The 24,398-nt window shown below is 50.7% G+C and overlaps 1 protein-coding gene across 1 annotated transcript in view; it reads right to left on the bottom strand.

Moving 5' to 3' along the window:
• Nucleotides 1–23,555, bottom strand: part of LOC119955927 (ectonucleoside triphosphate diphosphohydrolase 8-like) — a 64,660-nt gene extending 41,105 nt beyond the window's left edge. Inside the window, exons 1-3 of the mRNA XM_038782584.1 lie at nucleotides 23,468–23,555; nucleotides 17,533–17,669; nucleotides 7,870–7,987 (exon numbers count right to left, since the gene is read on the bottom strand). Coding sequence (XP_038638512.1) covers nucleotides 7,870–7,987; nucleotides 17,533–17,658 — 244 coding nt within the window. The 5' untranslated portion in view covers nucleotides 17,659–17,669; nucleotides 23,468–23,555. The remainder of the gene's footprint in view (nucleotides 1–7,869; nucleotides 7,988–17,532; nucleotides 17,670–23,467) is intronic.
• Between the last annotated feature and the right edge of the window lie 843 nt (nucleotides 23,556–24,398).

The following is a 24,398-nucleotide window of genomic DNA, read 5'->3' as shown; positions in this document are numbered from 1 at the left end:
TCGTGGTAGAGATTCACGCTTTTATCCTTTGGATAATATGCTAGATATTGGCTTCTGGTCTGTTCTGTTGCTGTACATTTGTGAATTGCGATTCGTCAAGTTAAATCATTTTGAAGAATTAACGCTTCTCTGATATTGTCATCAAGTATACCATATACTATTTGGTCTCTTACAAGTGAATCATGCAGATTTTCAGTTACACATTTTAGCTAAGAGCTTGAGATCTGTGATAAAATTATTCATAGGTTCACCAGTTTTCTGAATTCTCCGATGAAATTTCAGTCGTTCTAAAATCTAATTTGTCTGCATTTTACAATGTTCATCAAACTTCGCTATCACTTGATCAAATTTGGTTTTATCTTCATCAGCACTAAAATGAAATGAGTTGAATATTTTGATTGCTTATAACACGATCCTTCTAGCTTCTGGTGCTGCACTCAAATCACTAGCTTTTAGGTAAAGTTCTAATTGCTGCTTGAACAACTTCCAATTTAAATTTAAATTACCAGTGGTCTTTAGATGTCTTGGTGCTTGAACTTGGTCCATTGATGTCGTAGTTTGCGTCGTAGTTTTCAAAGTTACAATGATTGCTATAGTCGAATAGTTAAATCTATTTGAGCTTTTTTCTTCTTTTCTATGCTCCATCTTTGTTAGTCTTTCTTAAAAGATTTATAACTCACTGGTACCATGTTTTATTTTAAATAATGACTCATAAAATATATATATTACTCTTTAACCACCAGGATGATAAAATGACCAATAGTCTGCTTTTTGAAAGATAAACTACTTACTGAGTAATAAAATAATAAACTGTGAGTCCTTTTACTCAATACTGAACTAACAATAAAGAATTAAAGTACAATATAGATAACTATATAACTATACACGATTATAACAAATTAGTTCTAAATTCTCTCGCTCTAGCTATTCTATGTCTTGCTTTTTCACTGTTCTGAATCACATCTTCATGTCATCATCTGACTTAGAGAAGGTGGGAAACCAGTTCTTATAGTATCTGACTGTGAGCCATCTAGTGTTGAAATGACTCCTACATTTACATATATACATTTATCATGTATATTGATATCTGAATATCACTACAGGCCCCGTATCGGCAGCTGGAGCTGCGCGGAGCACTCCGGCGCCCTGCTGGCCCCCTTCAGGTACATGAATCGCTGGGCCAAGGGGTCTGTTGACAGCGGTAAGAAACGCTCCGGTGTTTACGCCAGCATCAACACTTAGCCGCCGTTTCGGAGAATCCCACCCAGGATCTTCAGGCATTTAGAGAGGCAAGGACTGATTAGGGACAGATAGATACATAGAATATACAGTGCAGAAGGAGGCCATTTGGCCCATCGAGTCTGCACCGGCTCTTGGAAAGAGCACCCTACCTAAGGTCAACACCTCCACCCTATCCCCATAACCCAATAACCCCATTCAACACTTATGGCAATTTTGAACACTAAGGGCAATTTATCATGACCAATCCACCTAACCTGCACATCTTTGGACTGTGGGAGGAAACCGGAGCACCTGGAATGATGAACCATCAATTGAACGCGAGACGAGTTGCTGTACAAAAGTAAGGCTTTAATAAGCTAGATGTTAGCCCTGCGGTCGACTACAGTACATGGACGACCACCGGGCATACTGGGTATTTATACCTCGCCCTGGAGGCGGGGTTAACTCAGCCTCTCGACCAATCGGGGAGCCGTCACATGACTGGTCTCAACCAATCGGTCGAGAGGCACATGACCGACCAGGGCCAATGGTAAGCCGGTGTTCTGCACCAATGGCAGGCAGCTATAGAACATAGAACATAGAACAGTACAGCACAGAACAGGCCCTTCGGCCCTCGATGTTGTGCCGAGCAATGATCACCCTACTTAAACCCACGTAACCCGTATACCCGTAATCCAACAATCCCCCCATTAACCTTACACTATGGGCAATTTTAGCCTGGCCAATCCACCTAACCCGCACATCTTTGGACTGTGGGAGGAAACCGGAGCACCCGGAGGAAACCCACGCACACACGGGGAGGACGTGCAGACTCCACACAGACAGTGACCCAGCCGGGAATCGAACCTGGGACCCTGGAGCTGTGAAGCATTGATGCTAACCACCATGCCTCCGTGTGGTGGTATGTTAATCATACCACCACACGGAGGAAACCCACGCACACACGGGGAGGATGTGCAGACTCCGCACAGACAGTGACCCAAGCCGGAATCGAACCTGGGACCCTGGAGCTGTGAAGCAATTGTGCTATCCACAATGCTACCGTGCATGGCTTAGTGAGTGGAAAATCATGTCTCACGAATTTGATTGAATTTTCTGAAGGGGTAACCAAGCAGCTAGATGAGTGAAGTGCAGTTGACATTGTCTCAAGGAGGACTTCCGGTAGCGGCAATGACCAGCTGAGCCGCACGTTCGGAGGCTCCCGAAAAAAACGGACTTCGGGGCTTTTTTAAAGGCCCCCAACGGAGCTTAAGAGGCAAATCCCGATGGGGGAAGAGGCCAGGAGTTTCCCCAGAGGTCCCATGGTGCAGACCAGGAGTGGAGCAGGGAGAGAATCGGGAGGAAAAACTTTTGAAAAAAATCGAGACCCGCAGGACAAAATGGCGGCCGGCGAAAGTTTTGAAGAACTGAAGAAGTGGGTCCAGACGACTCTGCTGAGCCTCTTCCAGGATCTGAAAGTGGAGCTGCTGGAATCCATCAAGGTAACCAACAGGGAACTGATGGAGACCCAGACAGCCCAGGGGGCTGCGATCCGGGAGCTGCAGCAGCAAGCCACCGAGAGGGAGGACGAGGTCGTGGCCGTGGTGGGGAAGGTAGAGGTGCACGAGGCGCTCCATAAAAGATGGCAGGAGCGGTTCGAGGAGTTGGACAACCGGTCGAGGAGGAAGAATTTACGGATCCTGGGCCTCACGGAGGGGCTGGAGGGGTCGGACCTAGCGGCCTATGTGGTGATGATGCTGAACACGCTGATGGGGGCTGGGTCCTTCCAAGGGCCCCTGGAGTTGGAGGAGGCCCACAGAATTCTGGCTAAGAGGCCCAAGCCGAACGAGCCGCCGCGGGCGGTGTTGGTAAGGTTCCACCGGTTTGTGGATCGTGAGTGTGTGCTCCGGTGGGCCAAGAAGGAGCGGAGCAGCAAATGGGAGAACACGGAGGTGCGGATCTTCCAGGACTGGAGTGCAGAGGTGGCGAGGCGGAGGGCCGGGTTTAACCGGACGAAGGCTGTGCTACACAGACGGAGGGTGAAGTTTGGAATGTTGCAGCCGGCGCGTCTGTGGGTCACCTACCAGGATCGGCACCACTATTTTGAGTCCCCGGAGGAGGCGTGGGCCTTCGTGCAAGCCGAGAAACTGGACACAAACTGAGGGTCCCCCGGATGGGGGATGCTGTGGAATACTGTATTTATTTATACTGTATGTGTATCTGCGGGGTTTAGGGTATGATGTGGGGTGGCCGTAGGGTGGGTGGGGTGATGCCATACGGGTGTTTTCTTTATGGGTTTTCTAGCAGGAGTTGGGTGGACGGGTTTGGACTGAGGGGTAAACGGGGTGTTTGGGGAGCTGGTGGGGGGGACTGACAATGGGAGTGGCCCTGTAGGAGGCGGGGCCCGGCAGGGCGAAAGCGCGGGCTTTCTGCGGGGTCCCCGCGCTGGGAGAGGGAGAGGGCGGAGTTTTCTTTTCCCGCGCAGGAGCGGGGGAGGATGGACTGGTTGATGGGAACTATGGGGGAGGGGCAGTCCCACGTTGGGAGGAGCCGAAAGTAGGGCGGGAGCCGCCGGGGTCAGCAGAAGATAGCTGGCTCACGGAAGTGCTGTAGAGGGGGGGGGGGGGGGGCGTGGCTAGGAGGGGTCCTAGCCTGGGGGGGGATGGGGGGGGGGGGGGGTTACCGGGTTGCTGCTGAAACGGTCAGGAAGGAGCTGGAGGACGCAGGGAGTGCTGGAGGGGGGGAGGTGCCGCCGTGGGAAACTGGCAGAGCGTGGGACGCTGGCCAGGGGTGGGCAAGGGATGGGGTATGGCTAATCGGCAGGGGAAGGGGGCAGGGAGCCCTCGGATCCGGCTGATAACCTGGAATGTGAGGGGGCTGAATGGGCCGGTCAAAAGGGCCCGAGCAGTTGCGCACCTGAAGGGACTGAAGGCGGATGTGGCCATGCTCCAGGAGACACACCTGAGAGTGGTGGACCAGGTCCGGCTGAGAAAGGGGTGGGTGGGCCAGGTATTCCACTCAGGGCTGGACGAGAAGAGTAAAGGGGTGGCGATCCTGGTGGGGAAGAAGGTGTCGTTTGAGGCATTGAAGGTGGTGGCTGACAGTGGCGGGAGGTACGTGATGGTGAGTGGCAAGCTGCAGGGGGAGCGGGTAGTGTTGGTGAATGTTTAAGCCCCAAATTGGGACGATGCGGGGTTCATGCGGCGTATGCTGGGCCGCATTCCGAACCTGGAGGTGGGGGGGACCTGATCATGGGGGGAGACTTTAACACAGTACTGGATCCCCCAGTGGATCGATCCAAGTCCCGGACGGGTAGGAGGCCGGCGGCGGCTCAGGTGCTGAGGGGATTTATGGACCGGGGGGGGGGGGGGGGGGGGTGGACCCTTGGAGGTTTGAGAGGCCAAGGGCCAGGGAATACTCGTTTTTCTCCCATGTACATAAGGCCTACTCGAGGATTGACTTTTTTGTCCTGAGCAGGGGGCTGGTGCCGAGGGTGGAGGAAGTGGAATACTCCGCCATTGCCATTTCGGACCATGCCCCGCACTGGATGGACCTCGGGCTGGGGGAAGAGAGGGACCAACGTCCGCTCTGGCGCATGGAGGTGGGGCTGCTGGCAGAGGAGGAGGTGGCCGGGAGGGTCCGGGGGTGTATTGAGAGATACCTCGAGGCCAATGATAACGGGGAGGTTCGGGTGGGGACGGTCTGGGAGGCATTGAAGGCGGTGATGAGGGGGGAATTGATCTCCATCCGAGCCCATAGGGAGAGGGGGGAGCAGAGGGAAAGGGAAAGACTGATAGGGGAGATGGTGCAGGTGGATAGGAGATATGCGGAGGCTCTGGAGGAGGGATTGCTGGGGGAGAGGCGTAGCCTACAGGCCAGATTTGACCTACTGACGACCAGAAAGGCGGAAGCCCAGTGGAGGAAAGCACAGGGGGCGGTGTATGAACATGGGGAGAAGGCGAGCAGGATGCTGGTGCACCAGCTCCGGAAGCGAGACGCGGCCAGGGAGATTGGGTGAGTGAGGGGTAGCGCTGGGAAGGTGGTGCGGAGGGGGGTAGATGTCAATGGAGTCTTCAGGGACTTTTATGGGGAACTGTACCGCTCTGAGCCCCCGGTGGAGGAGGGTGGAATGGGGCGCTTCCTGGACAGGTTGCGTTTCCCGAGGGTGGAAGAGGAGCGGGTGGAGGGACTAGGGGCACCGATCGAGTTGGAGGAGGTTGTCAAAGGGATAGCATGCAGTCGGGGAAGGCGCCGGGGCCGGACGGGTTTCCGGCGGAATTTTATAAAAAGTATTTGGACCTGTTGGGCCCCCTGTTGGTTAGGACCTTTAACGAGGCATGGGAGGGGGGGGCTTTGCCCTCAACTATGTCGCGGGCGCTGATTTCCTTGATCCTGAAGCGGGAGAAGGACCCTCTGCAGTGTGGATCATATAGGCCGATTTCGCTGTTAAACGCCGACGCTAAGCTGCTGGCAAAGATCCTGGCCACTAGAATAGAGGATTGTGTGCCGGGGGTCATACATGAGGACCAGACGGGGTTTGTGAAGGGAAGGCAGCTGAACACAAATGTGCGAAGACTCCTCAATGTCATTATGATGCCAGTGGTGGAAGGGGAGGCGGAGATAGTGGTGGCGTTGGACGCGGAGAAGGCCTTCGATAGGGTTGAGTGGGAGTACTTGTGGGAGGTGTTGGAGAGGTTTGGGTTTGGGGAGGGGTTTATTCGGTGGGTAAGGCTGCTCTACGAGGCCCCGATGGCAAGTGTAGCCACGAATAGGAGGAGGTCGGAGTACTTTCGGCTGCATCGGGGGACGAGACAGGGGTGCCCCCTGTCCCCCTTGCTCTTCGCGTTGGCAATTGAGCCCCTGGCCATGGCATTGAGGGAGTCAGGGAACTGGAGGGGCATGGTGCGGGGTGGGGAGGAGCATCGAGTGTCACTGTACGCGGACGACCTGCTGCTGTATGTGGCGGACCCGGTGGGGGGAAATGCCGGAGGTGATGAGGATCCTTAGGGAATTCGGGGGTTTCTCGGGGTATAAGCTGAACCTGGGCAAGAGCGAGGTGTTTGTGGTGCATCCGGGGGATCAAGAGGAGGGGATTGGTAGGCTCCCACTGAAGCAGGCAGGGAAGAGCTTCAGGTACCTAGGGGTCCAGGTGGCTGGGAGTTGGGGGGCTCTGCACAGGCTCAACCTCACAAGGTTGGTGGAGCAGATGGAGGAGGAGTTTAAGAGGTGGGATATGTTACCGCTGTCACTGGCGGGGAGGGTGCAGTCCGTTAAGATGACGGTGCTCCCGAGGTTTTTGTTCTTGTTCCAGTGCCTCCCCATCTTTATCCCAAAGGCCTTTTTCAGGAGGGTCAACAGCAGTATCACGGGTTTTGTGTGGGCGCATGGGACTCCAAGGGTTCAAAGAGTGTTCCTGGAACGAGGCAGGGCTGGCGTTGCCCAACCTCTGTGGGTACTACAGGGCGGCCAACGCAGCGATGGTGCGTAAGTGGGTAATGGACGAGGAGGGGGCAGCGTGGAAGAGGATGGAGGCGGCGTCTTGTGTGGGCACGAGCCTGGAAGCGCTAGTAACGGCGCCGTTGCCGCTCCCTCCAACGAGGTATACCACGAGCCCGGTGGTGGCGGCTACCCTCAAAATTTGGGGGCAATGGAGACGGCATAGGGGAGAAATGGGGGGCTCGATGGAGGCCCCGATACGGGGGAACCATCGGTTCGCCCCAGGGAGAATTGTTGGCGGATTTCTGGGCTGGCACAGGGCAGGGGTTAGGAGGTTGAGGGACCTGTTTGTGGAGGGGAGGTTCGCGAGCTTGGGGGAGTTAGAGGGGAAGGGCCAAATGCGGCCAATTGGAACTAGCTTAGTGGTAAAAACTGGGTGGCATGGACAAGTTGGGTCGAAGGGCCTGTTTTCATGCTGTAAACCTCTGTGAAGAGTCAACCACATTTCTGTGGGTCTGGAGTCACATGTAGGCCAGACCAGGTAAAGACAGCAGGAAAGGGGAATGGTAGCATTGTGGATAGCACAATCGCTTCACAGCTCCAGGGTCCCAGGTTCGATTCCGGCTTGGGTCACTGTCTGTGTGGAGTCTGCACATCCTCCCCGTGTGTGCGTGGGTTTCCCCCGGGTGCTCCGGTTTCCTCCCACAGTCCAAAATGTGCAGGTTAGGTGGATTGGCCATGATAAATTGCCCTTAGTGTCCAAAATTGCCCTTAGTATTGGGTGGGGTTACTGGGTTATGGGGATAGGGTGGAGTTGTTGACCTTGGGTAGGGTGCTCTTTCCAGGAGCTGGTGTAGACTCGATGGGCCGAATGGCCTCCTTCTGCACTGTAAATTCTATGTAAAGGACATTAATGAACCATATGTGTTTTTACAACAATGGAATGCAGTTTCATGGTCACCACTACTGAGACAAACCTTCTATTAGAATAGAAATATTCTATTTTATTAATTACAAAACAAATTCCCTGGTGGAATTTGAATCCATGTACCCAGCATCTCTCGATCACTAGTTCAGTGACATTCAGTGACATTCAGTTCAGTGACATTACCATTTTCCCCAACATGCCCCTTGGCATAGTACATAGTACAGAAATTATCAAGGTGAAAGAGAGCTTTAAAGGAGACTATTGAAGTTTCACATAGACTTTACCATCGATGTCACAATCGTACAGCTGGCTGATGACCCCAGTCGCATTCTCTTCATCTGCACGCCAGTGGTAAAGATAAAGTGAAGTATGTGTTGATCCAGCATCAAGCACAATCCCATACTGAATGAGTAAATAAATGGTTAAATATCAGTACTTTGTTATTAAACATAAACATAAACTGGATAGCATCCCCGCCTCCATGAGCCAGAAACCTCGGGTTCAAGTCCCACGCTAGGATTTGAAAGTCTGTTCATAATGCAGACAAAACAGGGTGAGTATTAACTTGTAAATCCTTGCAACAAACACCAATGGCATGTGGTATGAGTGGGAGAGAATCTAGGTCAGCAATGTGATGGAAGGGACATTGGAGTCTCATTATCCATAGCTCTGGGGAAAACATGCATGTCAAAGTGGACTTAAGTGAGTAGCAGTTGACAGTCAGGTAATTGAAAAGTGAAGAGTAAAGACTCGTCTTTGGAAGAGCACCATTTTGTTGCATCTACCTAAGAGGGAAAATGGGCTTCAGTCTTATTTGAAAAAAAGGAATCATAGAATCAGAATATAACCATAGAAAGGTTACAGTACAGAAGGAGGCCATTTGTCCCATCTTGTCCATGCCAGCCCGAGAACACCCATGTGTCCTTTCTAGTCCCATCTTCCTGCATCCGATCCATAGCTTAGAGTACTTAAGATCCAGGTACCTCTTAAAAGAGTTTAGGGTCTCTGCCTCCACCACCAATTCGCGCAGCGAATTCCAGATTCCCACTACCCTCTGCGTAAAAATGTTTTTCCTCATGTCCCCTCTGTATTCTGGCCATGATTCTCTTGCCGCTTTGCACTCAAGTGAGAGCACACGCAGCCGGAGAATCCTGGGAGACCTCTCAACATGCTCGGCACCTCATGAGATTCACTGGAGTCCCGCGAGATGTTGGAGTTGGAAAAATGGGCGGTGTAATGTTCTGGTGCTTGGCCAGATGGAATTAGATGGCACTAAAGAATGTCTAGTTTGTTACTAGTTAAATGTTTATTGTTAAACAACAACATGGGTCAGATAACAATAAGAAAACTATCAAAATCTACTAACTATAAATTATCAAAGAGCTACTATGAATGCGACTCTCCACTGCGATGACTGTCTCCAGACTCCCCGAGGTAACAGTGTCACGTGTTGTTCTTTACTGTCACCTGCTGGTTGGAGGTCGTATCTGTAAAATTTATATGATTGCTTCATCACATCCCCTTTCATTTGGAAATGAATAATATTTAAATACATTATTTAAATTAAATAAACAATACATATGATATACATATTACTTCCAAAATGGTGGTCCGATCTCTGAGTTCAGCTCCCCAGTGCTAGGAAAAATGCCAAGTGTGGGCTAAACATGTGAAAAAACCCCCAGGGCCCAAAAAAGTTACTAAGTGTCATTGAATGGCGATGGGGAACTCGGCGGCAGAGCTGGCGGGAAACTCCATGAAAAACCCACTAGAAATTAACAAGGAAATCTTTTGGGAGAATGGCACCCTCTGCCACTTAACTTCAATCTATGGGGCACTCCTTCCTTACACTCACGCTCAACGAGGCCAATGAATAGCGGGAGAGGCCAAAATCTGGAATTGCGACAGGCGCCAAACAATTTGCTCACAGGCAAAGAGACTGGGGGCGCTGGCCTTGCCACCCCAGTGATTGGTGGGGGTGGGGGGTGCTCTGAGGGCAATCACTCGTGGCACCACCGTAACAACACTTGGATCCCAACCCCATGCCGGGGGCAACTCCTGTCCCTGCCCGTCTGCTCCACCGACTACCCATTACCTCCACTGGCTATTGAGGCCTCTGGCTGCGTGGCTGAAGTCAATCAGTAATAGGGAATTGGCAATCGTGAGCATTTGGGCAGCATGGTAGCATAAGTGGACAGCACTGTGGCTTCACAGCGCCAGGGTCCCAGGTTCGATTCCCGGCTAGGTCACTGTCTGTGCGAAGTCTGCACGTTCTCCCCGTGTGTGTGTGGGTTTCCTCCGGGTGCTCTGGTTTCCTCCCACAGTCCAAAGGTGTGCAGGTTAGGTGGATTTGCAGTGATAAATTGCACTTAGTGACCAAAAAAAGGGGTTATTGGGTTACGGGAATGGCCTCCTGTATGTTCTATGTTCTTGACACAGATACGTAAGATGATAGGAGCAGGAGGAGGCCTTCTGGATCTTCGCGCCTGCTCCGCCATTTATCACTATCATGGCTGATCATCCAACTCAACCCCCTCGGACCCAACCCCACCCCCTCCCCACCCGCTTTGTCCCCTTATGATCCCATTCGCCCCAAGTGCTGCCTATTGAATATATTCAATGTTTTAGCATCAACTACTTCCTGTGGTAATGAATTCTACAGGCTCACCACTCTTTGGGTGAAGAAATGATTCCTCATCTCTGTCCAAAACCGTGAATCCTCAGACTGTGACCCGTGGTTCTGGACCTACCCACCATCGGGAACATCATTCCTCCATCTACCCTGTCTAGTCCTGTTAGAATTTTATAAGTCTCTATGAGATCCCCCCTCATTCTTCTGAACTCCAGTGAGAACAATCCCAACCTAATCAATCTCTCCTCATATGACAGTCCCGCCATCCCAAGAATCATTCTGGTAAACATTTGTTGCACTCCCTCGAGAGCAAGAACATCCTTGCTCATAAACGGACACATTCCAAGTGGGTTTCATGGGTAGGTGAGCCATGTAACATGTAGCATTCCAATCAAATCCCAATACCTGGGAGTCAACACACCCAACAGCCAACATCCAAATACACAGGGGATGGGACACAGCTCCCGGGACACGATCAGGGCTGAAGGGAGGGTGGGTGCCATGGGGAAGGAGTGTTGCCTGGAGAGACAGGCAAAGGTCCGGGAATCAGCCTGCATTGCTGATGTTCCTGATAGTGCCGGCCCCTCGGCCCCAACCCCACCCCATCCCCACCAGCTACCTAACATCCTCCCTACCACAGTGCCCTCAGTGATGCTCAATGTGTCTGGCCCTCCGAGCTCTACCACTGCATCTTGGTGTTTCCTCAGGATGCACATTTGAGGCAGGGGCAGCCAGCTGCTTACCGAGTCTCTGGCGGGCTCTGCGGCTGGAGGGCCCCGGCTCAATTGTCGACCCCGAGACACAGCCTCATCAGAGGAGTGGAACTCAGTCCAAAGATGTGCGGGTTAGGTGGATTGGCCATGCTAAATTGCCCGTAGTGTAAGGTTAATGGGGGGGATTGTTGGGTTACGGGTATGTGGGTTTAAGTAGGGTGATCATTGCTCGGCACAACATCGAGGGCCGAAGGGCCTGTTCTGTGCTGTACTGTTCTATGTTCTATGGTGGCCACCGTCACGGCCCCATTGAATAGGCCCAGGTTGGCACTCAGTGGCCCCTCCTCCTGTTTGGGGCCCATTGAGATGGAGGGGCAGCTGGTTTGTTGGATCCCGGCTGCCCCTGCGTCATTTTGCTCTGCCAGCCCAGGTGGTTCGTACTATTGTCTCAACGCCATTGTCAATGCTCCTCAGTGACTGGGACACATCCCCCAGTGACCGGGCCATGCTCTGCAGTGCCTCAGCCATGCCTACCTGCGACTGGGACAGACTCTACAGCGCTTTGGCCATTCCCATGCGAGAGCGGGACATGTTCTCCCATCAAGGTCGGCCTGATACTGGGTAACATCTGCCTAACATGTGAGGCACACATACTGCCGAGATCCACAGCCATGGCCGTCACCGACTGCGCGACGCCTTGGACACCTTCACTCATGGTGCCGACGTCCTGCACCAGGCTCTCCACTGTGAGCAGTGTTGACCCTAGCAGTGTTGACTACGGCAACTCATTGCCGACGCCATCTCCTCCGCCCGTAGCCTTTGCAAATCCTCCAATCTGACATGTGGTCAGTGGGAGGGATGGGTCAGCAAGTAAGGCAATCACTATTCATATTTGACAGGTCCTCTGGTAGGGACCAGTTGTTTGTCACCTCTGCAGCATCCACCAGCCTCAGTGCGGGTGCCCTGTCCTCGGCCACAGCAATCACCTCCAGGGCCCGCTCCTCGAAGGAGGTGAGGATTCTCAAGTCTGGCACCCCACCGCCAGTCTGGGCCCTCACCCACTGATTATGGCAGAACTTTTCCTGAGGGTACACAGAGAGGGCATCATTAGTTCACAGTTGTTGGGGGGGTTATGAAGGGAGGGTTGGGGTGGAGTGCTGAAGGGGGAAGGAGATGGAGTGTCCACTCACTGTGGCTGCCCACTGTAGGTTGTTGATCTTCTTCCAACATTGGAGGCCTGACTTCCTGGTCACACTGCCCGAACTGACTGCTGTCACCACCTTGTCCCAGGCAGCATTGCCTGTGGCTCACCCTCCGGGAGCCTCAGGGGAACAGGACATTCTTACTGGCCTCCACCGTGTCCAGGTGCCTCCCCAGGTCAGCATCTCCGAATCTTTTTTTAAAAACGCATTTTATTCAAACTTGTATCGAAGTAGGTTACAGCAAATAAACACCCTGGGAAACATTCTTCCCAACAATCAACTATACATTTTTTACCGATTTTTCTCCTTTTTCACCGGGGTGCGGGCACCCTCCTGCGACAAACAGCTCCTCAAACAAGGTCACAAACATCCCCCACCCCACGGCGAACAGCTCCTCAAACACGGTCACAAACATCCCCCACCCCACGGCGAACAGCTCCTCAAACAAGGTCACAAACATCCCCCACCCCACGGCGAACAGCTCCTCAAACACGGTCACTAACATCCCCCACCCCACGGCGAACAGCTCCTCAAACACGGTCACAAACATCCCCCACCCCACGGCGAACAGCTCCTCAAACACGGTCACAAACATCCCCCACCTTTTCTCAAACTCCCCTGTTCAGCCCCATAACTCGTACTTTATCTTCTCTAACCGCAGGAAGTCATACAGGTCACCCAACCGTGCTGCTACCCCCAGTGGCGATCCTGGCTAAGTCCACGAACACTCCCGCCCAGAATCTTCCCAATTTTTCACAACCCCAAAACATGTGCACATGATTCGCTGGCCCCCGCCCACACCTCTCACACTCATCTGCTACCCCGTGACGCACTCATCTGCTACCCGCTGAAAGAACCCGAGTCATATGCACCCTGTGCATCACCTTAAACGGTATCAGGCTCATCCTTGCACAAGAGCAGGTCCCATTTACCCTTCGCAGTGCCTCACTCCATATTCCCCAATTGATCTCCATTCCCAACTCTGCTTCCCATTTCTCCTTGATCTTCACCACCCGCTCACCTCCCTGCTCCCCCAGCCATTTATTATATCCCACTTCTTCCCACCCCTTCCATACCCGGAAGCAGCAGTCACTCCAGCAGGTTGTATCCCGGCAATCGAGGGAATCCCTTCCAGACCTTTTGTGCAAAGTTCCGAACCTGTAGATACCTGAACTCACTACCCTTCAGCAGCTCTACCCTCTCCCTTAGCTCCTCCAGACTGGCGAACCCTTCCTCCAAATACAAATCCCTCACCTTGACCAGCCCCACTTCCCTCCACCTCTTGTATACACTATCCACCCCCCGGCTCAAAACCAAAAAAATGCCTCCTCAGCTGATTCTATATCTTTACCATGGACTGCACCACTGGGCTCCCTGAATACTTAGTCGGAGCCATTGGCAATGCTGCCGTCACCATAGCCCTCAAACTAGGGTCCTTACAAGATTCCTCCTCTATCCTAACCCACTCTACCCCTTCTCCTTCCCACCACCGCTGCCCCTTGTCCACATTCACCGCCCAATAATAATGAAGCGAGTTTGGCAATGCTACCCCCCCCCATGCTGCCTCTGCCGCAGGGTCCTCCCCACCTTCGGCATCTTCCCCGCCCATACAAAGTCAGAGATGATTGTGTCCACTTTCCAAAAAAAGGCCTTTGGTATAAAGATCGGGAGAGCCTGAAAGATACACAAGAACCTCGGCAGAATATTCATTTTCTCCATTTGGACCCTCCCGCCAACGTTAAGTGCAGTGTATCCCACCTCTTAAGATCTTCCCTGGCCTCCTCCACCAGCTTCGTTAAGTTCCACTTATGGAGCCCCGTCCATTCCCTCGCTAGCTGAATCCCCAAGTACCTAAACCTATCCCTCGCTACCGTAAATGGCACCCGCCCTAAATTAGCCTGCTGTGCCAGTTCATTCACCGGGAATACCTCGCTTTTCCCTACATTCAGCTTGTATCCCGAAAACCCTCCAAACCTCTCCAACAGGCCCATACTCTCCATGGCCAGCGCAAACAGCAGCAGCGACAGCGGGCACCCCTGCCTCGTACCCCTGTGTAAGTCAAAGCTTCGTGAGCTCATATAATTCGTCCTCACCCTCACACTTGATGCCACATACAGCAACCGCACCATGCCACAAATCTCAACCCAAACACAAACCTTCCCAAAACTTTGAACAAGTACCGCCACTCCACCCGATCAAATGCTTTCTCCGCGTCCATGGACGGTACCAGAGCTCTCGACAGATTCATCACCACATTCAACAGCCGTCTTATATTACTCGCCAGCTGCCTGCCCTTCATGAAGCCTGTTTGATCTCTGCAACCACAATCCTCAATCCTCCCTGCCAACAACTTAGCCAATACTTTCACATCAGTGTTCAATAGCGATATGGGTACATACAACCCACATTCCACCAGATCCTTCCCTTTTTTGGGATTAGTGTGATTACTGCCTGCTTCATTGTCTCCGGCAACTCCCCCTTCTTCAGTGCTTCATTAAACCCCAACAGATGTTGTGTCAGGTCCGCCGTAAATTCCTTATAAAATTCTGCCGGGTACCCATCCAGCCCAGGGGCCTTCCCCGACTTCATACCCCTGATACTATCCAGCACCTCCCTCAGCCCCAGGGGCTCCTCCAACGCCTGCCTCTTTGCTTCCTCCACCTGGGAAATTCCAGCTCATCCAGGAACCACCCCATGTCCCCCTCCTCTCCTCCTGGGTCTGCCTCATAAAGTCCCTAGTTTATCTTCCCTGGCTCTGACACCACATCCCCAGCCCCAGTCCGGATCTTCAGTATTTCCCTGGACACAGCCTGCCTCTGCAGCTGGTGCGTCAGCATGCAGCTCGTCTTCTCCCCATCCCCGTATTGCACCCCCCTTGCCCTATGCAGTTGCCCGACCGCCCTCCCCGTTGTCAGCCTGTCAAATTGGGCTGGGGCTGGTTTAGCTCACTGGGCTAAATCGCTGGCTTTTAAAGCAGACCAAGCAGGCCACCCCGGACAGGCGCCGAAATGTGGCGACTAGGGGCTTTTCACAGTAACTTAATTAAAGCCTACTCGTGACAATAAGCGATTTTCATTTCAAATTGCCCCTGCAACTTTTTGCTCCTCGCCAATCCCTCCACGGTGGGCACCCTCAAATATTCCCTGTCCACCTCCACTATCTCACTCACTAGACGTCATGTTCCGCCCACCGTAAATGAGAATTTCTCCCCGGACCACTGCCTTCAGTGCTTCCCAAAAAATGCCCGCCGACACCTCCCCATTCTGATTGAACTCCACATAATCCCTAATCGCCAACCGCACCTTATCACAAAAACCTCCATCTGCCAACAACCCCGAGTCAAACCTCCACCTCTGCTCTCGTCCCGTACTGAACCGAATATCCAGCCAGTGGGGTGCATGGTCCGAGATAACTATCCCCACATACTCTGCCCCCTCCACCCCAACCAAAACCTCCTGACTCACTCCAAAGTAATCAATCCTCGAATACATAGAACATAGAACATAGAACAGTACAGCACAGAACAGGCCCTTCGGCCCTCGATGTTGTGCCGAGCAATGATCACCCTACTCAAACCCACGTATCCACCCTATACCCGTAACCCAACAACCACCCCCCTCCCCCTTAACCTTACTTTTTTAGTCATGTGAAAAGAAGGAATACTCCCATCCACCTGGGTTCTGAAAGTGCCATGGATCCATCACACCCATCCTCTCAATAAACCCCCCCCCAGCTCCCTTGCCATTTGTACCCTACCCATCGACCTGGGGCTCAATCTATCCACCCTCTGCTCGCGGACACGGTTAAAATCTCCTCCCATGATCAACTGGTGTATGGCCAAATCCGGGATCGCTGCCAGCAACCCCCTTATAAAACCCACATCATCCCAATTTGAGGCATTCACATTTACCAACACTACCGGTGCCCCTTCCAATACCCCACTCACAATCACATATCTCCCACCTGGATCCCTCACCTCCTTCGCACTCACATATTCCATTTTTTTGCTCATTAAAATCGCCACACCCCTCGATTTCAAATCAAACACCGAGTGAAAAACCTGCCCGACCCACCCCTTCCTTAACCTGGTCCTTCACACGGAGGTGTGTCTCCTGCAAAAAGACAAACCCGCTTTCAAGCTCCTGAGGTGCGCGAGCACCCGCGACCTTTTAACCTGCCCATTCCTTCCCCGGATGTTCGGAGGATTGCGCCTCCAATCCCCTCTACCGTCCGTCATCTTCCCCACTTAACTCCTGCCCCTTTAATTCCACTCTGTACCTACCCCATCCCAGATGGCCCCTTTCTTCGCCCTTGACCATGTCATCTCTCACCCTCTGCCGCATTGTTGAAACATCCCCTGTTCCCCTTCCCCTTCTTCCCCCTCCCCCCATTTTCCCTTTCCCCCATCCTCCCGGCCACCCCTCTTGGCGTTCTCCCCCACCACCTAGCATCTCCAAATCTTGGGGCCGGTCTCCTCGGCATCATTGTTGCGGGCTGGATGGGGTTGGCTGAGCAAGTGTGGCCTAAGCGCTGCTCGACCTTGTTTGTGGGGGGGCTGGTGAACGCTCTCCCGGTGAATCAGCTGGTGAGCCGGCATTCGGGGCAGGAAGCCCATGAGGCCTTGTTACGTGAATCAGTTAACGTTGAATAGCTGGGCCGAGCACCAGGAAACACACGGCCAATCCCACTGGCTAAATTCTTCCGGAGAATTGCACCTATGTCACCTGGTTCTAGAATTCTCCACCAAGGGTAACAATTTTATCCTGCGCACTCTATCTCTTTGCCCATAATTTTGTACACCTCAATTCAGTAGTCCCAACCTATTATCTGACAGTGCAGCTCTCTCTCTTGAACCTCTGACAGTCCAGCATGACTCCCGCAGTACTGACCCTCTGACAGTCCAGCATGACTCCCGCAGTACTGACCCTCTGACAGTGCAGCACTCCCTCAGTACTGACCCTCTGACAGAGCAGCACTCCCTCAGTACTGACCCTCTGACAGTGCAGCACTCCCACAGTACTGACCCGACTGACAGTGCAGTTATCCCTCAGTACTGACCCTCTGACAGTGCAGCACTCCCTCAGTACTGACCCTCTGACAGTGCAGCATTCCCTCAGTACTGACCCTCTGACAGTGCAGCACTCCCTCAGTACTGACCCCCTGACAGTGTAGCGCTCCCTCAGTACTGACCCTCTGACAGTGCAGCACTCCCTCACTGCAGTCCCTCTGACAGTGTAACAAGCTGGTCACTCATGGTCCATGGTCACTCATTCCGTATTGTGTACAAATACCATTGTTGAAGAATGATGATGGTGGGTATGGACATTGAGATTTTCAGTCAATTTCTGATTGCAACTGAAGTGAAGCACTGTTCGATTTGTGAGAATTATTTGGACTAACCTTAGTTCCAGGATTCAGCTGGAGGTACTTGGATCCAACTAGACTGAGAATAAGGGTAATGATTGCAGAGATCAGCACTGTGATTATCAGGCTTCTCAGTATCAGTTGTACATTGTGTCCCCTCATTTCAACAGAAACTGTAAACACAAACATTGAGAATAGAATTGTAATTCAATTCAATACGTTTCTATTTCTGAGCAAGAGGCAATTGTGAAGGAATTGAAAGCAGAGTAGATAAAATAAATATAATACTTTGTCACCCAATCAACTTTGTTACAATAGAGAACTGCAATAAATCTTGTTCTTTCTGAATTTATGAATGCAAAAATCAGAAAATGGTGAATGGTTGCTGTTCAGATCAAAGGGAAATGTGAAAATTAAAATCGCTTATTGTCACAAGTGGGCTTCAATGAAGTTACTGTGAAAAGCCCCTAGTCACCACATTCCGCCGCCTGTTCGGGGAGGCTGGTACGGGAATTGAACTGTGCTGCTGGCCTGCCTTGGTCTGCTTTCAAAGCCAGCTATTTAGCCCAGTGAGCTAAACCAGCTCCGAGACGTGTGTCACCCACAAGCCTCTAAATAATGAGAAACTAGGAACAATGATGAGCAGAAATAAGTCAGTGTCATGTTGCAGTAATTATTAGCGGGCAAACAAAACTTGAGGTGCAGTTTGTTGGCTTTTATCCCGAGAGTTGACAAATAGGAAGTATTAATCGGGGCATTAATGGAACTTATGAATCTGTTCCCTGGTATGGATTTAATTTACCAAGTGATTTAATGAACTGATTTGTTATTGTGGGAATTGTTCCAAGCTTATTGTAGGGATAGATATTATGCATGGTAGCACAATGGTTTGCACTGTTGCTTCACAACAGTAGGGACCTGGGTTCAATTCTTGGTTGGGTCACTGTCATGTTCACCCAGTGTCTGCATGGGTTTCCTCCGGGTGCTCCGGTTTCCTCCCACAAGTCCCGAAAGATGTGTTTGTGAGGTGAATTGGACCTTCTGAATTCTCCGTCAGTACCCGAACAGGCGCCGGATAAGAGAAGAGCACACACAAACATACCAAAAAAATAAATAAAATAAAATAACTGGTAGGGTATTATGCACCAGCTCAACAGCAGCAACTCTGTACAATTGGCAATATTATTTACAACACATAAGTCGGCATTGTTTGTGGGGGTGGGGACCATTTGGGTGCCGGAGAAACAATTACAGTGGGCAATACGCGAATGGGTCTGTTGTTGATAGAACATAGAACATTACAGCACAGAACAGGCCCTTCGGCCCTCAATGTTGTGCCGAACAATGATCACCCTACTTAAACCCATGTAACCCGTATACCCATAACCCAACAATCCCCCCATTAACCTTACACTACGGGCAATTTAGCATGGCCAATCCACCTAACCCGCACATCTTTGGACTGTGGGAGGAAACCGGAGCACCCGGAGGAAAACCACGCACACACGGGGAGGACGTGCATACTCCACATAGACAGTGACCCAGCCGGGAATTGAACCTGGGACCCTGGAGCTGTGAAGCATTGATGCTAACCACCATGCTACCGTTTGTTTGCTTTTGGAGAAGGCTATCTGGAGTTCAGGAGAAGTCTTTGTTTGGGTGGGGGAGGGTAAGGTCAACAGCGAGTCTTCCTCCTTGAGCTGAGGAGTGGGGGGGAGGGAGATTGGTAAGTGCCTTTGGGCAGGGGCTGCTGTGTTAGCAGGTTAGGCTGGTGAATGGAAGTGGGGTAGTGGGGAAGAAGGCCGAGAGGAGTGGCCAGGTGAAGGGGGAGTGGGGGGAGGTTGTTACGATGTGGCAGGGCGTGAGGGATCAAATGGTCATGGGTGGAGAAAGGGGCCATCTGGAATGGGCTAGGTACAGGGTGGAATTAAAGGGGCAGGAGTTAAGTGAGGAAGATAACAGAGGGTAGAGGGGATTGGACACATAAGCCTCCGGGAAGGGTGGTAACGTGGAATGTCCGGGGACTGAATGGGCCGGGTGTTCACGCATCTCAGGAGCTTGAAAGCCGGGGTGGTCTTTCTGCAGGAGACGCACCTCTGTGTGAAGGAGCAGGTTAATTTAAGGAAGGAGTGGGTCGGGCAGGTTTTTCACTCGGGGTTTGATTTGAAATCGAGGGGTGTGGTGATTTTAATGAGCAAGAAAATGGGATTCATGAGTGCGAAGGAGGTGAGGGATCCGGGTGGGAGATATGTGATTGTGAGTGGGGTATTGGAAGGGGCACCGGTAGTGTTGGTAAATGTGAATACCACAAATTGGGATGATGTGGGTTTTATGAGGGGCTTGCTGGCAGCGATCCCGGATTTGGCCACATACCAGTTGATCATGGGAGGAGATTTTAACTGTGTCCTGGAACCGAGGATGGATAGATTGAGCCCCAGGTCAATGGGTAGGATATGAATGGCAAGGGAGCTGGGAGGGTTTATGGGAAGGATGGCTGTGGTGGATCCATGGCGCTTTCAGAACCCAGGGGGAAGGAAGTATTGGCGGTCATTTTATGAGAAGCACTGAAGGCAGTGGTCCGGGGGAAATTATTTTGTTTAAGGCTTGTGCGGATAGGGAAAGGAGGGAGGAGCATTACTGTCTCGTGAGCAAGATTGTGGAGGTGGACAGGGAATATTGGAGGGTGCCCACCATGGAGGGATTGGTGAGGAGGAGCAGTTTGACAGGCTGACAACAGGGAGGGCTACCGCGTAGGACAAGGGGGGTGCAAGAGGGAGTATGGGGAGAAGGCGAGCCGCATGCTGGCGTTCACACTGAGAAGAAGCCATTTAGCTGCACAACCTGTGAAGGGGATGGCTGCATCCAGGGAAATATTGAAGATACAGACTGGGGATGTGGTGTCAGAGCCAGGGAATATAAATGAGGCATTTAGGGAATACTCCCAGGGACTTTATGAGGCAGACCCAGGAGGAGAGGAGGGGGACATGAGGTGGTTTCTGGACAAGCTGGAATTTCCCCAGGTGGAGGCAGCAAAGAGGCAGGCGTTGGAGGAGCCCCTGGGGCTGAGGGAGGTGCTGGATAGTATCAGGGGTATGAGGGTACCCTGGGCCGGATGGGGACCCGGCGGAATTTTATAAGGAATTTGCGACGGACCTGGCATCACATCTGTTGGGGGCGTTTAATGAAGCATTGCTAATGAAGGAGAAGGGGGAGTTGCTGGAGATGATGAAGCAGGCAGTAATCACACTAATCCCACAAAAGGGGAAGAACATAAGAACATAAGAACTAGGAGCAGGAGTAGGCCATCTGGCCCCTCGAGCCTGCTCCGCCATTCAATGAGATCATGGCTGATCTTTTGTGGACTCAGCTCCACTTTCCGGCCTGAACACCATAACCTTTAATCCCTTTATTCTTCAAAAAACTATCTATATTTACCTTAAAAACATGTAATGAAGGAGCCTCAACTGCTTCACTGGGCAAGGAATTCCATAGATTCACAACCCTTTGGGTGAAGAAGTTCCTCCTAAACTCAGTCCTAAATCTACTTCCTCTTATTTTGAGGCTATGGCCCCTAGTTCTGCTTTCATCTGCCAGTGGAAACAACCTGCCCGCATCTATCCTATCTATTCCCTTCATAATTTTAAATGTTTCTATAAGATCCCCCCTCATCCTTCTAAATTCCAATGAGTACAGCCCCAGTCTACTCAACCTCTCCTCATAATCCAACCCCTTCAGCTCTGGGATTAACCTAGTGAATCTCCTCTGCACACCTTCCAGTGCCAGTATGTCCTTTCTCAAGTAAGGAGACCAAAACTGAACACAATACTCCAGGTGTGGCCTCACTAACACCTTATACAATTGCAACATAACCTCCCTAGTCTTAAACTCCATCCCTATAGCAATGAAGGACAAAATTCCATTTGCCTTCTTAATCACCTGTTGCACCTGTAAACCAACTTTCTGTGACTCATGCACTAGCACACCCAGGTCTCTCTGCACAGCGGCATGCTTTAATATTTTATTGTTTAAATAATAATCCCGTTTGCTGGTATTCCTACCAAAATGGATAACCTCACATTTGTCAACATTGTATTCCATCTGCCAGACCCTAGCCCATTCACTTAACCTATCCAAATCCCTCTGCAGACTTCCAGTATCCTCTGCACTTTTCGCTTTACCACTCATCTTAGTGTCATCTGCAAACTTGGACACATTGCCCGTGGTCCCCAATTCCAAATCATCTATGTAAATTGTGAACAATTGTGGGCCCAACACGGATCCCTGAGGGACACCACTAGCTACTGATTGCCAACCAGAGAAACACCCATTAATCCCCACTCTTTGCTTTCTATTAATTAACCAATCCTCTATCCATGCTACTACTTTACCCTTAATGCCATGCATCTTTATCTTATGCAGCAACCTTTTGTGTGGCACCTTGTCAAAGGCTTTCTGGAAATCCAGATATACCACATCCATTGGCTCCCCATTATCTACTGCACTGGTAATATCCTCAAAAAATTCCACTAAATTAGTTAGGCATGACCTGCCCTTTATGAATCCATGCTGCGTCTGCCCAATGGGACAATTTCTATCCAGATGCCTCGCTATTTCTTCCTTGATGATAGATTCCAGCATCTTCCCTACTACCGAAGTTAAGCTCACTGGCCTATAATTTCCTGCTTTCTGCTTATCTCCTTTTTTAAACAGTGGTGTCACGTTTGCTAATTTCCAATCCACCGGGACCATCCCAGAATCTAGTGAATTTTGGTAAATTATCACTAGTGCATCTGCAATTTCCCTAGCCATCTCTTGGACCCATGCTGTATGTTTCGGATCCGTTGAAGAGTATATAAAGGATTATGGGCCTGCTGGAGAGGTTTGAAGGCTTCTCAGGGTACAGGCTGAATTAGGGAAAAGCGACGTACTCCCGGTGAATGAGCTGGCACAGCGGGCTAATTTGGGGTAGCGAGGGATAAGTTTAGGTTTTTGGGGATCAGGTAGCAAGGGAATGGATACTTAATGTAGTGATATGACTAGGAGGTTTACGGTACCTATCTGCTATTGGTGCAGAACACTCGCTGCCCATTCCACCCCGTATTGCTTAAAAAAGTGCTCTTTTCTGTAACCTACGGCAGGAGCTGCCTTTTGTGTGACCACTTACTCCATGGTGCACACCGGAAGCCCCCTTCATGTAATTATGAAACTTCTCATTGATTTTGATGTCCCTTCCAAGTTTCTTTTCTTAATCCCTTTTTTTTAAAGTGCTTTTTATTGAATTGTTTGGTATACAGAACAAATATAAATATGAACAAACAGCGGGGGTTAAACAAGAGAATATATAAGAAGTAAAACTAGAACTATTTACACCAAGATTGTTTTTGATTATTTACATAAATACATCACAGCTTCCCCTTCCTTTTCTTTTATCCCTTCCTCGCAGTGGTGATTATGGGCTGCTGCATTTCGTTCCCATCGGTTTTCCCTTTGCTTTTCTTCCTTATGGTTCAGGTTGTTGTTGCCCCTGCCCCCCCCCCCCCCCCCCCCCCCCCCAAGGGCTTGTGTCTCCTGGTTCCTTTGTTGGACTTGGCAGAGTTCCTTATTCCCCTGACTGACTTCTTCTTTACTGTGTCGTGGTTACCCCGTCCTGATCTTTGGTTGCCTAGTTGTTGGCTACAAACAGGTCTCGGAACAAGTGAGTGAATAGCTCCCACATTTTGTGGATCATATCTTTTAATATCTTATAAGCTACCTTGTCGCCCTTTGCTGCTTTTTGTATCTTTCCTATTCGGGAGGATCTGTGCTGTTTTTGCATTTTTGTAAACCCTTCCTTTTTGTTTGAGTCCCTCTTTTAATAATAACCGGTTACTTGTGTTTACATTTTATGACTCTTCTCTCTCAATAGTAGTTTCAGACAGAAAATTTCAATCAACAGAATTTACAAACAAAAATGGTTAACATTTTTAGTTACCTTTTTGTTTTCTCCTTACAGCGATGTTGGTATTTCTGTTGTGTCCCTCTCTAACTCAGAGTTCCTCTGAGTGTTACATGAATGAACAAAGATGTTTAAAAGGGGATTTGATCCAATTAGGAAACTGTAAGAAAGGGCTGTCTGATTGCAAAAGGAGAAACCACAATTCTTATGGGCGTGGGAATCTGTGGAATAGCAAGGAGTTATGTTTGCCAAGGTTTTGCGGTTTATCCACTTCTGGTCAGGGTACAATAATGTTGTATCACATATGTCGACTTCAAACATGCTTAATGCTCATTTCCTTACTTCACAGTACATGAAAACAGCCTTTGTGTATTGACTAGCGGGATGAGAGGGGCTTAACAGAGCAAAGATTATGCAGATAAACCGCCTATCTGGCATTGTACAGTGGAATATCTGTCCCCAACATTGCTCTGATCACACTCTCTAATATTTCAGATCCAATCAAATCAATGTCAACATTCCTCCCTCTCACTCAATCATTTCAGGTGTTGTATGTTTTGCCAATTCAATGTACTCCTTTCATATTTTCCTGATTGCAATAGGGTTTGTAAATAAAGCACCTTCCTTATTCTTTCAATCATTGAAAGTGCCACTAATCCCCTTTGTATTTGTTTACTGTCCCAGTCGAACCAGTTCTGTGAGGACACTGAGGTTAGGCCACATTGGGCGTGATTTAAGTAAAAGGGCTTGCAGCACCAAGAAACACGTGGCTATAAAACGGCACTCGCATTTGATAAAGGGGCTCAGTAGAGTATGTGCCCCGTTTTCTGCACTGAGGAGTTCCGGCGAGCAGTATAGCCTCTGAAACCCAAGCCCCACCGCAGTATGGGAAGGTCCCCGCACACCCTCAACTCCCATGCAGGGCACCCTCAACCCAATCGCCAGACACAAAAAAAGTCAGCTTGGC

This window comes from Scyliorhinus canicula, chromosome 21 (genome assembly GCF_902713615.1).
Source record: "Scyliorhinus canicula chromosome 21, sScyCan1.1, whole genome shotgun sequence".
Classification (NCBI taxonomy): domain Eukaryota; kingdom Metazoa; phylum Chordata; class Chondrichthyes; order Carcharhiniformes; family Scyliorhinidae; genus Scyliorhinus; species Scyliorhinus canicula.
The sequence above is the reverse complement of the archived record's forward strand: the minus strand, read 5'-3'. Positions and strand labels throughout refer to the sequence as shown.